This window comes from Sinohyriopsis cumingii, chromosome 5, assembly GCF_028554795.1.
Source record: "Sinohyriopsis cumingii isolate HCF-2022 chromosome 5, ASM2855479v2, whole genome shotgun sequence".
Classification (NCBI taxonomy): domain Eukaryota; kingdom Metazoa; phylum Mollusca; class Bivalvia; order Unionida; family Unionidae; genus Sinohyriopsis; species Sinohyriopsis cumingii.
The window spans coordinates 63,155,515-63,169,156 of NC_142965.1; the positions used below are offsets into that span (position 1 = coordinate 63,155,515).

The 13,642-nt window shown below is 34.4% G+C and overlaps 1 protein-coding gene across 1 annotated transcript in view; it reads right to left on the reverse strand.

Moving 5' to 3' along the window:
* Positions 1-12,788, reverse strand: part of LOC149799310 (glypican-5-like) — an 89,230-nt gene extending 76,442 nt beyond the window's left edge. The window contains exons 1-2 of the mRNA XM_089958179.1: positions 12,132-12,788; positions 4,447-4,623 (exon numbers count right to left, since the gene is read on the reverse strand). Coding sequence (XP_089814305.1) covers positions 4,447-4,623; positions 12,132-12,312 — 358 coding nt within the window. The 5' untranslated portion in view covers positions 12,313-12,788. The remainder of the gene's footprint in view (positions 1-4,446; positions 4,624-12,131) is intronic.
* Between the last annotated feature and the right edge of the window lie 854 nt (positions 12,789-13,642).

The window sequence follows — 13,642 nt, forward strand, 5'->3', positions numbered from 1 at the left end:
TGCTGTTACCAACACACATAGTTTGAATGAACAAGACCTACATCACATTCTAAAAATACTTTATAGCCCATTTTTCTGTCTAGAAATCCACAAAATTATTAGCAGAATGGGTGAAAATTGATCTGTAAGAGGAATGGATTCAATATTTTATTGTACTACTTCTGCCTTCAAATATTTGATTAGGCAATGTGGAAAATAAAATTCCAGAATGGTTGACGCCAGTAAGGTCTAAGTGGAGGGTTGATCAAACATGCTATTCATACAGGGAAATAAGTTTACCAAAGAAACTCAGCTGTTATGTACATGTACTTAAGTCAAGTTTTAAATAAAGTACATTGATACATTAAGTCAAGTTTTAAATAAAGTACATTGATAGAAAAATGAATGATCAATTGATACAGTAACAAAATTATTAATTGATAAAGTAATGAAATATTAATTGGTAAAGTAATGAAACATTTATTGATAAAAAGCAAACTCCACTCTTTTTGTTAGTATTTAACCACAACAAGGTACATGAAGCTTTGTACAGGATACAATAATACCATCCATAAAAGTGATGTGTTAGTGAGGGTACCTTATAATGAATGGTGTAACAAGCATGATGTCTTCCAAAAGTGCATAAAACCCCACAAATTGGCTATTCAATGACATGACATCACACTGAAATTGATTCTAATTAGATTAGAACCTAAATCAATTCACGCCAATTATATAGTAATGATAAAACACAACCAAGTGAATGAATTCATGATCATAACCAGGTCAGCTTAAGATCATCTCAAATGATCGCTTGATTGTACCTTTATGGTACACCAGCAATGTAAGCTTATTTAACACCATAGAAAAGGTTATATGTAAGATTATTTACAACTGAAAAAAAGGTTAATTATCAACCAGTGATAACAAAATTAAATAAATAAATAAAAGCAAAGCAATGAAATGTTGAAGGTAATATATGAGGCTTCCTGAATAATGGGGTATTTAAATGATTTCTTTAAAGTATGTATTAGGAACAGATGAATACATGTACATGTTACATAAAAATACTCAAGTGAAAACATTACAGTTATATTTTAGAATAGATTTTAACTTCTTTCCAGAAATTTAAGATGCAAGACACATCTTCTGTAGCAAAAAGTTCCTCCACATGATGAGGACTGAAGTAACGATCACATGTGGGTTGGAGATTGAAGCGTCTATCATGAAGTGAATTTGCAAGACATACATTTGGGTAGCTTGTCGCTTCTGTATGTAGAAGTGGGTTAAAAATGTATGACCAGTTCAAATTCTTGAAATGACTAATCAGCCACAAATAAAACAACGTACAGCGAGGTACGGTAGATATAGTTGGTTCTTTGATGTTTACCAATGACAATGCCTCCCACCACTATTTTTGATAGGTAATGACCATACCAAAACAAATTCTGTGAAAATGACCCTGCCTCATGCATCCTGAGTGCCTTGCTGTACAATCAATGTAAAATACAAAGGGGGTTTATAAAAGTTTAATTTACACGAGGCTTGTACCCCATGGAATTGTAAAAATTATATGCTGCCATCATAAAATAGGTCATTTTTCTGTGCCAGAATATAAAGATTACTGGTGATCCCTAAATTCATTTTTTTTATAACATGATTTTCTCTTCTATCTTGTTCTTTAACATAAAGTTACACGTGTTTTAAGAACGACAGTTTTGTATTTCCCTTACTTTGTCTGAAGTTAGAATTTTCTGGTCAAATTGGGAAAATAAAATATCATTGGTGGATTGGGAATAGTGCCCATATTGACACCAAAACTGACCCAGTAATATCTGATACAGTTTACACTTTTTCAGTCTTGCATTTATTCATTACCAGGTTTACTGAATTATTTCCACCATCATTCACAGTCTGTAATGTGGCTTTCTATCAAGTTACTTACATTATTTCTACTTAATTTCACAGTCTGTAATGTAGCTTTCTATCAAGTTACTTGCATTATTTCTACTTAATTTCACAGTCTGTAATGTAGCTTTCTATCAAGTTACTTGCATTATTTCTACTTAATTTCATAGTCTGTAATGTAGCTTTCTATCAAGTTACTTACATTATTTCTACTTAATTTCACAGTCTGTAATGTGGCTTTCTATCAAGTTCCTTGCATTATTTCTACTTAATTTCACAGTCTGTAATGTAGCTTTCTGTCAAGTTACTTACATTATTTCTACTTAATTTCATAGTCTGTAATGTAGCTTTCTGTCAAGTTACTTGCATTATTTCTACGTAATTTCATAGTCTGTAATGTAGCTTTCTGTCAAGTTACTTGCATTATTTCTACTTAATTTCAGTCTGTAATGTAGCTTTCTATCAAGTTCCTTGCATTATTTTTACTTAATTTCATAGTCTGTAATGTAGCTTTCTGTCAAGTTACTTACATTATTTCTACTTAATTTCACAGTCTGTAATGTGGCTTTCTATCAAGTTCCTTGCATTATTTCTACTTAATTTCACAGTCTGTAATGTAGCTTTCTATCAAGTTACTTGCATTATTTCTACTTAATTTCACAGTCTGTAATGTAGCTTTCTATCAAGTTCCTTGCATTATTTCTACTTAATTTCAGTTTGTAATGTGGCTTTCTATCAAGTTCCTTGAATTATTTCTACTTAATTTCAGTCTGTAATGTAGCTTTCTATCAAGTTACTTGCATTATTTCTACTTAATTTCAGTCTGTAATGTGGCTTTCTATCAAGTTCCTTGCATTATTTCTACTTAATTTCATAGTCTGTAATGTAGCTTTCTGTCAAGTTCCTTGCATTATTTCTACTTAATTTCAAAGTCTGTAATGTAGCTTTCTGTCAAGTTACTTACATTATTTCTACTTAATTTCATAGTCTGTAATGTAGCTTTCTGTCAAGTTACTTACATTATTTCTACTTAATTTCACAGTCTGTAATGTGGCTTTCTATCAAGTTCCTTGCATTATTTCTACTTAATTTCACAGTCTGTAATGTAGCTTTCTGTCAAGTTACTTGCATTATTTCTACTTAATTTCAGTCTGTAATGTAGCTTTCTGTCAAGTTACTTACATTATTTCTACTTAATTTCATAGTCTGTAATGTAGCTTTCTGTCAAGTTACTTGCATTATTTCTACTTAATTTCATAGTTTGTAATGTAGCTTTCTGTCAAGTTACTTGCATTATTTCTACTTAATTTCAGTCTGTAATGTAGCTTTCTGTCAAGTTACTTACATTATTTCTACTTAATTTCACAGTTTGTAATGTGGCTTTCTGTCAAGTTACTTACATTATTTCTACTTAATTTCACAGTTTGTAATGTGGCTTTCTATCAAGTTCCTTACATTATTTCTACTTAATTTCATAGTCTGTAATGTAGCTTTCTGTCAAGTTACTTGCATTATTTCTACTTAATTTCAGTCTGTAATGTAGCTTTCTGTCAAGTTACTTACATTATTTATACTTAATTTCAGTCTGTAATGTAGCTTTATATCAATTTACTTACATTATTTCTACTTAATTTCATAGTCCGTAATGTAGCTTTCTGTCAAGTTACTTGCATTATTTCTACTTAATTTCATAGTCTGTAATGTAGCTTTCTGTCAAGTTACTTACATTATTTCTACTTAATTTCACAGTCTGTAATATGGCTTTCTATCAAGTTCCTTGCATTATTTCTACTTAATTTCAGTCTGTAATGTAGCTTTCTGTCAAGTTACTTACATTATTTCTACTTAATTTCAGTCTGCAATGTGGCTTTCTATCAAGTTCCTTGCATTATTTCTACTTAATTTCAGTCTGCAATGTAGCTTTCTATCAAGTTACTTACATTATTTCTACTTAATTTCATAGTCTGTAATGTAGCTTTCTGTCAAGTTCCTTGCATTATTTCTACTTAATTTCATAGTCTGTAATGTGGCTTTCTATCAAGTTCCTTGCATTATTTCTACTTAATTTCACAGTCTGTAATGTAGCTTTCTATCAAGTTACTTACATTATTTCTACTTAATTTCATAGTCTGTAATGTAGCTTTCTGTCAAGTTCCTTGCATTATTTCTACTTAATTTCACAGTCTGTAATGTAGCTTTCTATCAAGTTACTTACATTATTTCTACTTAATTTCAGTCTGTAATGTAGCTTTCTATCAAGTTACTTACATTATTTCTACTTAATTTCATAGTCTGTAATGTAGCTTTCTATCAAGTTCCTTGCATTATTTCTACTTAATTTCATAGTCTGTAATGTAGCTTTCTATCAAGTTACTTACATTATTTCTACTTAATTTCATAGTCTGTAATGTAGCTTTCTGTCAAGTTACTTGCATTATTTCTACTTAATTTCATAGTCTGTAATGTGGCTTTCTATCAAGTTACTTGCATTATTTCTACTTACTCTCATAGTCATTAATGTGACTTTCTGTAAAATTTGTTTGCATTATTTCTACTTACTTTCATAGTCTGTAATGTGGCTTTCTATCAAGCTTTTCAACTTCAAATTCTTGGTGTGTATACTATCCTTAAGGAATTTCTCTGCTCTGAGAACATACTTTTTCTCACTCTCATAGGTACAGCATGATTTTTTAGAGCTGTCTTTTAAAGTCCGGGAGCAGACAGACAAAAGTTCATCTGAAAGGAAAAAGTATATCATTCATTTTTTATCAAAGATAAATTGTTCATTTATGATTACTCATAAAAATAAATATGCCCATTTTGTTTCATGCGGTACTTCACTCTGTACCATATAACTGTACCATAAGCAGAACATGATATTAAAGACATTTTAAAAGCACAACCGAACTACAATACCTGTATTTCATCTTTGCTTGAGTTCACAGGTGAGATATAAATGTTATATGATTAACATAAATACATCTATATATATATATATATATATATATATATATATATATATATATATATATATATATACATACATGTATATATATATATATATATATATAAAATTCTTCTCAATTTTATTAAGAAAGAATTATGTGGCATCAAATACTGGCATAATACAAAAAAGATGTGCAAGTTAAAATAGAAACTTTTCCCGCAGCTTTATCAGTAGACTTCTACAATGACATATATGATTGTGAGGATAATGTTTACATGTACTGAATTCATCTACACAGTATTATCGACTTCACTCTATTCGTGGCTGCTAATGTCATATGAAAAGTGTGTGTGTGATTAGGATTTGAACGTAGCTTTAAACAATTTTTCAGTCATATCGCTACGATGTCTGCAGTGTGGCTGTTTATAGTGCTGTCTAGCACTGGTCCATCATACCGCAGACACAAAGCATGATGTTCCCACATTATCCTGACATCAGGCCAACCAATCCAAACACTAACATCTTAACGCTGAGTGGCAAGTGAGGTAGCTGTTAGTATCATTTTTGTCTTTGGTATGACTCGACAGGGTTCGAACCCACGACCTCCCACTTCCGAGGCAGATGCTCTAACCAAAGAAAACTCTGGAAGAACCATTGAGCCAAAGGAAGCTACTGGCAAGCTTTCTCACATACCATTGTGCCTGAGTCTTGAGACTCGACTGTCATGTGGTAAAAGTTCAGAAAAATTAATAGACAAGCACTCTAAGTATATGTACAAACAATGGTTTATGTCAATATGATTTTTTTAATTTTTGCATTAAGCACTAAGAAACCTGTAATTTAAACTTGGCGGCCAGTATTAATGGTGGAGGAAGAACCAGGGAAATCACCGACCCTCAAGAAGCTACTGGCAGGCTTTCTCACATACCCACATTGACTGAATCCGAGACTCGAACCCACGCAGACAGAGGTGAGATGGCAGTGATCCGTAATGGAGAGCACTTTAGACCACTCGGGGCCCCCATTTTTGATTTGCTTCACACCTAGATCATAAAGCACTTAAAGATGAGTTTGAGGATTACTGCATGCTGCCTGATCAGTGTGTACATGTATGGACAAACAATAGCTAGAGAAGGAGCTTTTGTAGCTACTGGCTGGATATTATCAGCCAAACAATTAGTACTGCCACTATTGGTGACATCTGTTTCCCAAATCTGAAATTAGTTATTCAGCAACTACTTACCTTGCCATGCAACAATGCAGAATGTGAAAATCTTTTTCTGTGATGAAAAAAATGCATATTGTAGGAAGTTTTAACATCATTTTTACATGTAAAGTAAACATAGACACCTGCTGCATAGACTTTAAAACCCTTGATTACAATTTGAAAACCGCAAAAGTTGCATGTGTTGCATATAATAATGTGTGTGTGTGTGTGTGTTACAACACACTGAAAATAATAATAATGAGGACTTTGTATAGTGCCTAATCTTTAGAAGCTCCAAGTGCTTTACAACATTGAACAACACCTATATAATGATATGATTACAAAAAATAAACACCATGAAATTAAAACACAGAAAACATGCTGAAAATATTTAAGGTGAGGAAACATTATTAGGTCTTTATGTCTGTTCTTGCAATCGAAATAGTGGCCCCCGAGTGAAATCGCTCACCATTACGGATCACTACCATCTCACCTCTGTCTGCATGGGTTCGGCCTATGTGGGTATGTGAGAAAGCTTGCCAGTAGCTTCTCGTGGGTCAGTGGTTCTTTCCAGGGTTCTTCCTCTACCATTAATACTGGTTGCCATGTATAGCCTATCTTGTGCTGAAAAATGGCATTAAACCCCACAACAAACAGACAAAAGCAATTGAAATAGATGAGGTTTAAGCGCACTCTTGAATGAGATCACTGTCTTTGTGTCTAAGTTCAGTGGGCAATTCGTTCCACATTGCTGAGCCCTGATACGCAAAAGAATGTTGTCCATATGACTTCATTTTCATAGTGGGAATAATGAGAATACAAGTGTCAGAAGAGGAGCATAAGTATCTTGATGGTGTGCACACATGGGTGACGTCAGTTAGGTATGCTGGACTGGAGCCTGTCAGTGAAACATAGCATTGAGTTACAATAGTCCAGTCTTGAAAGTACTAAGGAACACAAAGGTGTTTTAGTTTTTTAGTGGCATCAGCTGAAAGATAATTGAGAATGGAGCTGACGTGTCTCAGCTCAAGATATGCAGCCTTGCATTTGTTCATGACGTATTGGTGCAATAAGAGAGTACTGTCGAGAGTAACACCTAGGTTTCATACTGATTGTGTGAATTTAATGTTGGTGTTGTTAATATTTGTTCTGTTTTAGGTAAAGGATGTGAATGAAAAAGTCTTTGTGTTCTAATCAGAATGGCTTTGGTTTTATCACGATTCATCTGCAGCTTGTTACATGTCATCTATGATTTCACATCGGAAATGCAGACCCCCATGGAACACAACATAAATCAACTGGGCTGGAGTGTATTTCATTTACGGACACAATTTATGTCATATTGATCAAGTAGGACTTAAACCACAGTAAGGCTGTATCAAGAAGGCCAGATGCATGCTGGAGATGGTGAAGTAATATATCATGATATATTGTGTCAAATACTGCAAAAAATCAAGGAGGGTGAGGACTGTAATCTTTCCACTCTCCAAAGCAGAGAGGTCATTAACTACTTTAAGAAGAGTAGTTTAAAAATATGGCAAAGGCGATATGCAGATTGTACATTGCTAAAAAGACCGAATTCAGATGAGATACAAGCTGGGTGGGAACAACTTTTTCTAAGATTGTTTACATGAATGGGAGATTAGATACTGGGTGGTAGTTCTTTAAATCATTATGGTCAAGTGTTGGTTTTTTCAGCAGAGGCTTTATAATGGCAGTTTTGAAAAATGACAGGAATTCCCAGGATGAGAGAGGTGTTAATAACATCAGTTAGTGTAGACAATATTGGATCTAAGCACTCAAGCAGCAATGATGTCGGAACCAGATGAAGTTCACATGACTTTGGTGCACTCTTCATCACGACTGTATGTACTAAATCCATAGAGACATGTTCAAATGCTGCTAATGGTTGCTACTGAAATTCTGTGTCGCAACTGTATGGTGACGACATCAGTTGAAATTGTGTTGTCAAGCTTATCTCAAATGTTTTGTACTTTGTCATGGAAGAAATCTGCAAACAGGTCTGAAAGATCTACTGGAAAGAAGGTAGTTGGAAGTGGTGTACATTTGTTCCTTGACATAAGCTTGTTAGTAATCTCAAAGAGCTCTGTGCAGCTGGAACTTTCAGTGATCTTAGTACTGTAGTGGGCTGATTTCGCTGCATGATCAATCCCTACGTTTGTGACATTCTTCTTAGCAGCTTCATAGATAATAGATTTGCTTATGAATAGAGAGTCTGGTGGAAAGCCAAAGCCTCTTAGCTTATGGCAGTCTCTTTAGAAAGTGCAAAGCTGGTCCATAACACTGCTATACCATAGAGAACACTTTTTAATTGATACTCTGGATTTGGTTGCAGGGACATCTTTGTCAAATAATGAACGCAGGCAGTTATCAAGTTCTGCTGTAGGAGGTAACCAAGTTGTTAGGTTTACTTGGATGTGATGTACTAGTTGGGTTCTATTTATCATATGGAGGTTTCTTTTAGTAGCAAATAAAGTTGGAGGGTTAGGGACTAATATGTCATGATAGCATACAATGCAGAAGTGATCTGATGCAATTTCGTGGGACTCCAGGGAGGACTGTACAATATTATCATCAGGTATATGTAGAATCCAGTCTAAAATATGACCATTATTATGGGTGGGTTGGGTAACTGACTGAGGTTGAAAACGTGATTGGAATCTAGGAGTTTTGATGTGTGTGGGTTTCCAGGACAGTCAAAGTGAAAGTTGAAATCTCCAAGAATAATCACATCAAAAGAATAAAATGAAATAAAGTTTGAGAAATTTAAATAATCATGTAAATGGGTGTAAAAATAGTTCCTTTATGACATTTGTTGTTTTAAACTGTTGTTCTAATATAATGCATGAATACATTTTTCATGTAACGTTGTTTTGGTCTTTATAAGGTTTTTATTGGTCTGGCATACAGATTCTCATCTCAACTGGTTGACAAGTATGCATGTAGCATGATGTCCCACCCGGTCACATTATCATGACACCAGGCCAACCAGTCCAAACACTGACCTCTTAATGCTGATTGCCTAGCGAGGCAGCAGTTAGTACCATTTTTATAAATCTTTTGTATAACTCGCCCAGGGTTCAAAATCACCGCATCCGAGATGGACGTTCTAACTACTACGCCAATGGAGTGGTTGTTTTAAATATGAATAGATGTCACTGATGACTGTATTAGGGACCTCCTATTGACATTTGGTCTAAAAATGATAAATATTTGAATGAAGTGACTTCAGGCTTTTCATTTTAAATGGGATGGAGGTGAATGAAAACTGCCAGGGAGGTGGCATGGTAAACAGAACATGCTCAGCTGGAATGGCAGCAGGCTAGTACTCCAATGGTCTTTTGTTTGATCCCCACCCAGGTCAGCCACCTCTCAAATGTATGTGAAAGGCACTAAGTTCACATTTTCTTTGCATAATATTGCCAGTAATGTGCTGAAAGCACCATCTAAAATGACCAACCAATATCAAACTTGTTGAATGATCCTCCTCAATTTTGTGTCTGCTGTCATAAAGAGATACACTGAAATGTGTCTTGAATGTGTAACAATGAATATTCCATTGTTCTGAATATTGTCCTTTAAGGGTCAGAAAATGTGTTCTATTCCTTTGGTGGGGCCCCGAAGGTGGCGCAACAAAAACTAGCTCAAAATGGCTGATGTTTACAGCAGGCGTCAAAAGGCGCTTCCATGTGAATCTTGTAGAGTCGTCAAAAGGCGCTTCCATGCGAATGGAGTAGGGGCGTCCAAAGACGCTTGCATGAGGTAAAGGGTTAAAGTACTAGCCTTTACCAATCACAGCCATCTTACTTCTGTCCACATTGGGTCAAGTTTCAGACTTGGTTGATGTGGGTATGTGGGAAAACATGCCAATAGCTTCCAATGGGTTGGTGATGCTTACTGGGACTTTCCAAATGTATTCCTCCATTTACAATGGCTGCAATATATTGGTATCATGTGCCGAAAAATGGCATTAAACCCAAAACAACGGCATATTCCTGAATTACTGTCCTGTCCTAACAACTTTCCCAGGAATTCAGATCAGAAAGGGTCTGTCAGTAGTAATGGATATATGATGTATGTCCAAATAAGTATGTATATCAGAATTAATGTTACTCAGGTATCTTGCTTTGCTCCCTCTTCTCTCTGATCTGTCAAAAGGAAGTCACTTTGCCTAAATTTCAACTCAAGCATGACCCTTGATGATGCCCCAGTGCTAGACATCACTATAAACTGCCACAGTGAAAACATCATAGCAAAATGACTTAAAAATTGTTAAAGCTATGTTTAAAAATCCAAATCACACACACAGACATTTAAACCAAAGATGAGTTTCTGTACTAACACCACATCCATATTATTCTAAGTGAATCTATTTAGATCAATCTGTATAGTGAAGATGCAATTCAACTATTTTATGTGCATGTTTTCAAACTGAAGGGCAAATTTGTTTTCATTTAGGGCTATAAATTAGAAACAAAAATTGGATGAAGATGACATATTGTGCACCTTCCATGCAGGTGTAGTCCAATATATAACCCCTTCACTGAAAATGGACTTTTCCATAAATCAGAAAACAACTGAGCAGACGTATCTGAAAACTTCCATTTGTTTTTAAACACCAAGAAGATTGGGTGTTACGGACACCTGGCATCAATCAGGTCAGAAATTATACATAAATGATTAAAATGCTCCAAGGTTATGTACCATTTTGTAATCCCTCAAGCTTGCTGTTTCAAAAATCAAATGGGGATACAAAATGCCGGAAAGGGGAGAGGGGGCAATACTATACCATGATGCTGTACATTTCTGAACATAGATCAAAGACTTTTGAAGAGGTTCATAATTCTCTTTAAAACATAATATATCACAGGCTATCATCTACAAGTGTTAGAATTCAAAAACAAACAAGGAAATCCTTGATTTATGACAGTGATAATAGCTCTGTACAAATTTAGTGAATGCTCCACATCTAATAAATGTTATGAATGAAGGCGTAAAATTCGTCACTATCTAGCTGACAAAAAAAAAAACAGCCACATTCCAAACACTGTCGCTTACTGAGATATATACAATTGTATACTCTGTATACAGCACAACACTGAAGGTCGATGTGCAAATAAATTTCACAAAAAAAAAGATTCGCACAAATCTGCGACATCTTCTAAAACATAGTCATCGTTCCTGTTAATATGAAAGTTGTGACGAAGGCATTTATTCTTTCAAACTATCGTAACAAGTTTTTTTTCTGAAATTGAAAAAAAGAATTCTTTAAAAATCCAAAAGCACCGTAAATATTGAAATAAATATTTGAATTTCAACAGAGACCGGTTCGGCTGGGATAATGCCAAATCTTTATTTTTTCTCTAAAAATTTTTAGCTGAGCGTGTCAACAAGTCAATAACTGCAATGAACCTGACACGATTTGTCAACCATCGTTTCTCTAGCATATATCACCGATACAGTTTCACACTTGCTCTCTCTCTCTCTCTCTCTCTCTCTCTCTCTCTGTATATATATATATATATATATATATATATATATATATATATATATATATATATATATATATATATATATGTATATATATATATATATATATATATATATATATATATATATATATATATATATATATATATCAAAACCAAGAGACTGTCACATTATTTTATATTGGTTTCTGAATTTTAACACCTGTCATTTTAAGACGATTGCTAACAGCCACCCACCCCTCAATGTAACAGCTAGGTTAAACATCTGTTTATCGTAAACTTTTGTTATTTATGCAACTAACCAAAGGGCACATAAATTAATAATTGGTTAGGACAGACAATTTTATTCGTTATGATTCTTTACATTCAAGTTATCGATCGGCACAATACAAACGGAGGATAATTAAATACTGAATCCAGTTTGCACCGGTCGGCGCACACTTTACTGTTGGATGATTCAAGTACTTATATATATATATATATATATATATATATATATATATATATATGTTGTCAAACTTAGTTTCACCATAAACGATATCAATACTATAAAATTACTTGAACAATTCAATATACTGGCCTGTTTGCGGAATCTCGGGAACTAATTCCGCTGCACCTATGTTTTGTCGGGTGAACTCTTGTCTGACATGTGAACATGTATTTAATATATCGTCTGCTCCTCCATGTGTGTAAGTAAATCCAAAAACAAACACACAAACAGCTAGGAATAAAAACTTCTCGTGTCTCCTGTACCGACTCATTACTGATGTCAAAAAAATAAATCCACACTGACGGAATCAGGTGATGTTCCTGTAGATGATCGCCGGGTCAATAATTAGGTAGAACAAAATTAACCGTCCTGGACAAACACTGCTCATTAGATCGGTGTGTTTTCCTTCTGTGATGTAAGTGCCGTGTAAAATAGTCCTTCAAGTTCTACTCTGAAGTATGCGCTCAGATTCGACTGCTACTTCAGCTCGCAAGTGATTCAAGCGTGCTAACCACGGTAGTCCTGCACCAAGCCTTTCTCGGCAAATGATTGGCTGGTTACTGGCCTCCGCAGGTGCTCGTTTCTGTCTGATATTACGTAATTATCTGCTAATTATCTACGATGTATCTTTATGTGTGAGTAAATTTTACAGGAGAAAAAGTGTGTTGTTTTCTGACTGGAGAGTTTTAAGTCCAAGTATCTACTTCACCATGAAAAGAATACTCACTTGCATCATTTCTAAATATGAGGGTTCAAGTAGTACATACTTATATGTAGTCCTTTGTGACAAAGCCCCGTGTGACACTCGCACTATTTTAAGACCAAAAGCTTCTGTTTGGAAATCCCATTCATTTCAAATTAATGATTTAAGGACATACATACATTTTGTTGTTTTTTTTTTTTTTCTTCTTCTTCTTTTCTGAATGAACTGCCACAAAACATTGTGTGAAACAAAGTATCGTGTGTTAAAAGCAAGGCCTATGTCAGTTGTAAATAGGTCTTATCTGTTATATCATGACTTTATCTTTTCAATAAAGAATTTCCTACGTGTTTGTGTCAACGTATTGTTTCCTATTTCAACGTAATATTTTAATATTTAATTTAATTTTTATTTTTTATCTAGATAGTACTGTTTTCTACAAGCCTTTAGCCCAAAAGTGGTCGATGAAAGCGCATCGATGGACTTACTAACACGAATAATAACATTAATGACTCATACACTTATATAGAAACGACAAATCGCTTCAACCCACTTGACCACCTAAACCACGCGCTAACCTATTAAGAACATAATCTGGCTGTAATCTTCGTCGACTCACATGGAAGTCATTTGAACCATTTTAAAATGTATAGAAACAAAACCCTTGTGGTACATATGCTTGAACACAGAAATAATTTTTTTAAAAGGGATTGAGGACTTCATTCAATGTCGTCTTCTCAAAGCCAAAATAGTGTTACCATTGTAAGTAAAAATTATATGAATAAGGGGTGGATAGAGTGGGGATACATGGGGTACCCCTAATAATGGGGTCCACCGTTACCATGGATAAAATTACATGTATGTAAATAAACCGTGTATATGTCCAAGCTGTGTAATACTT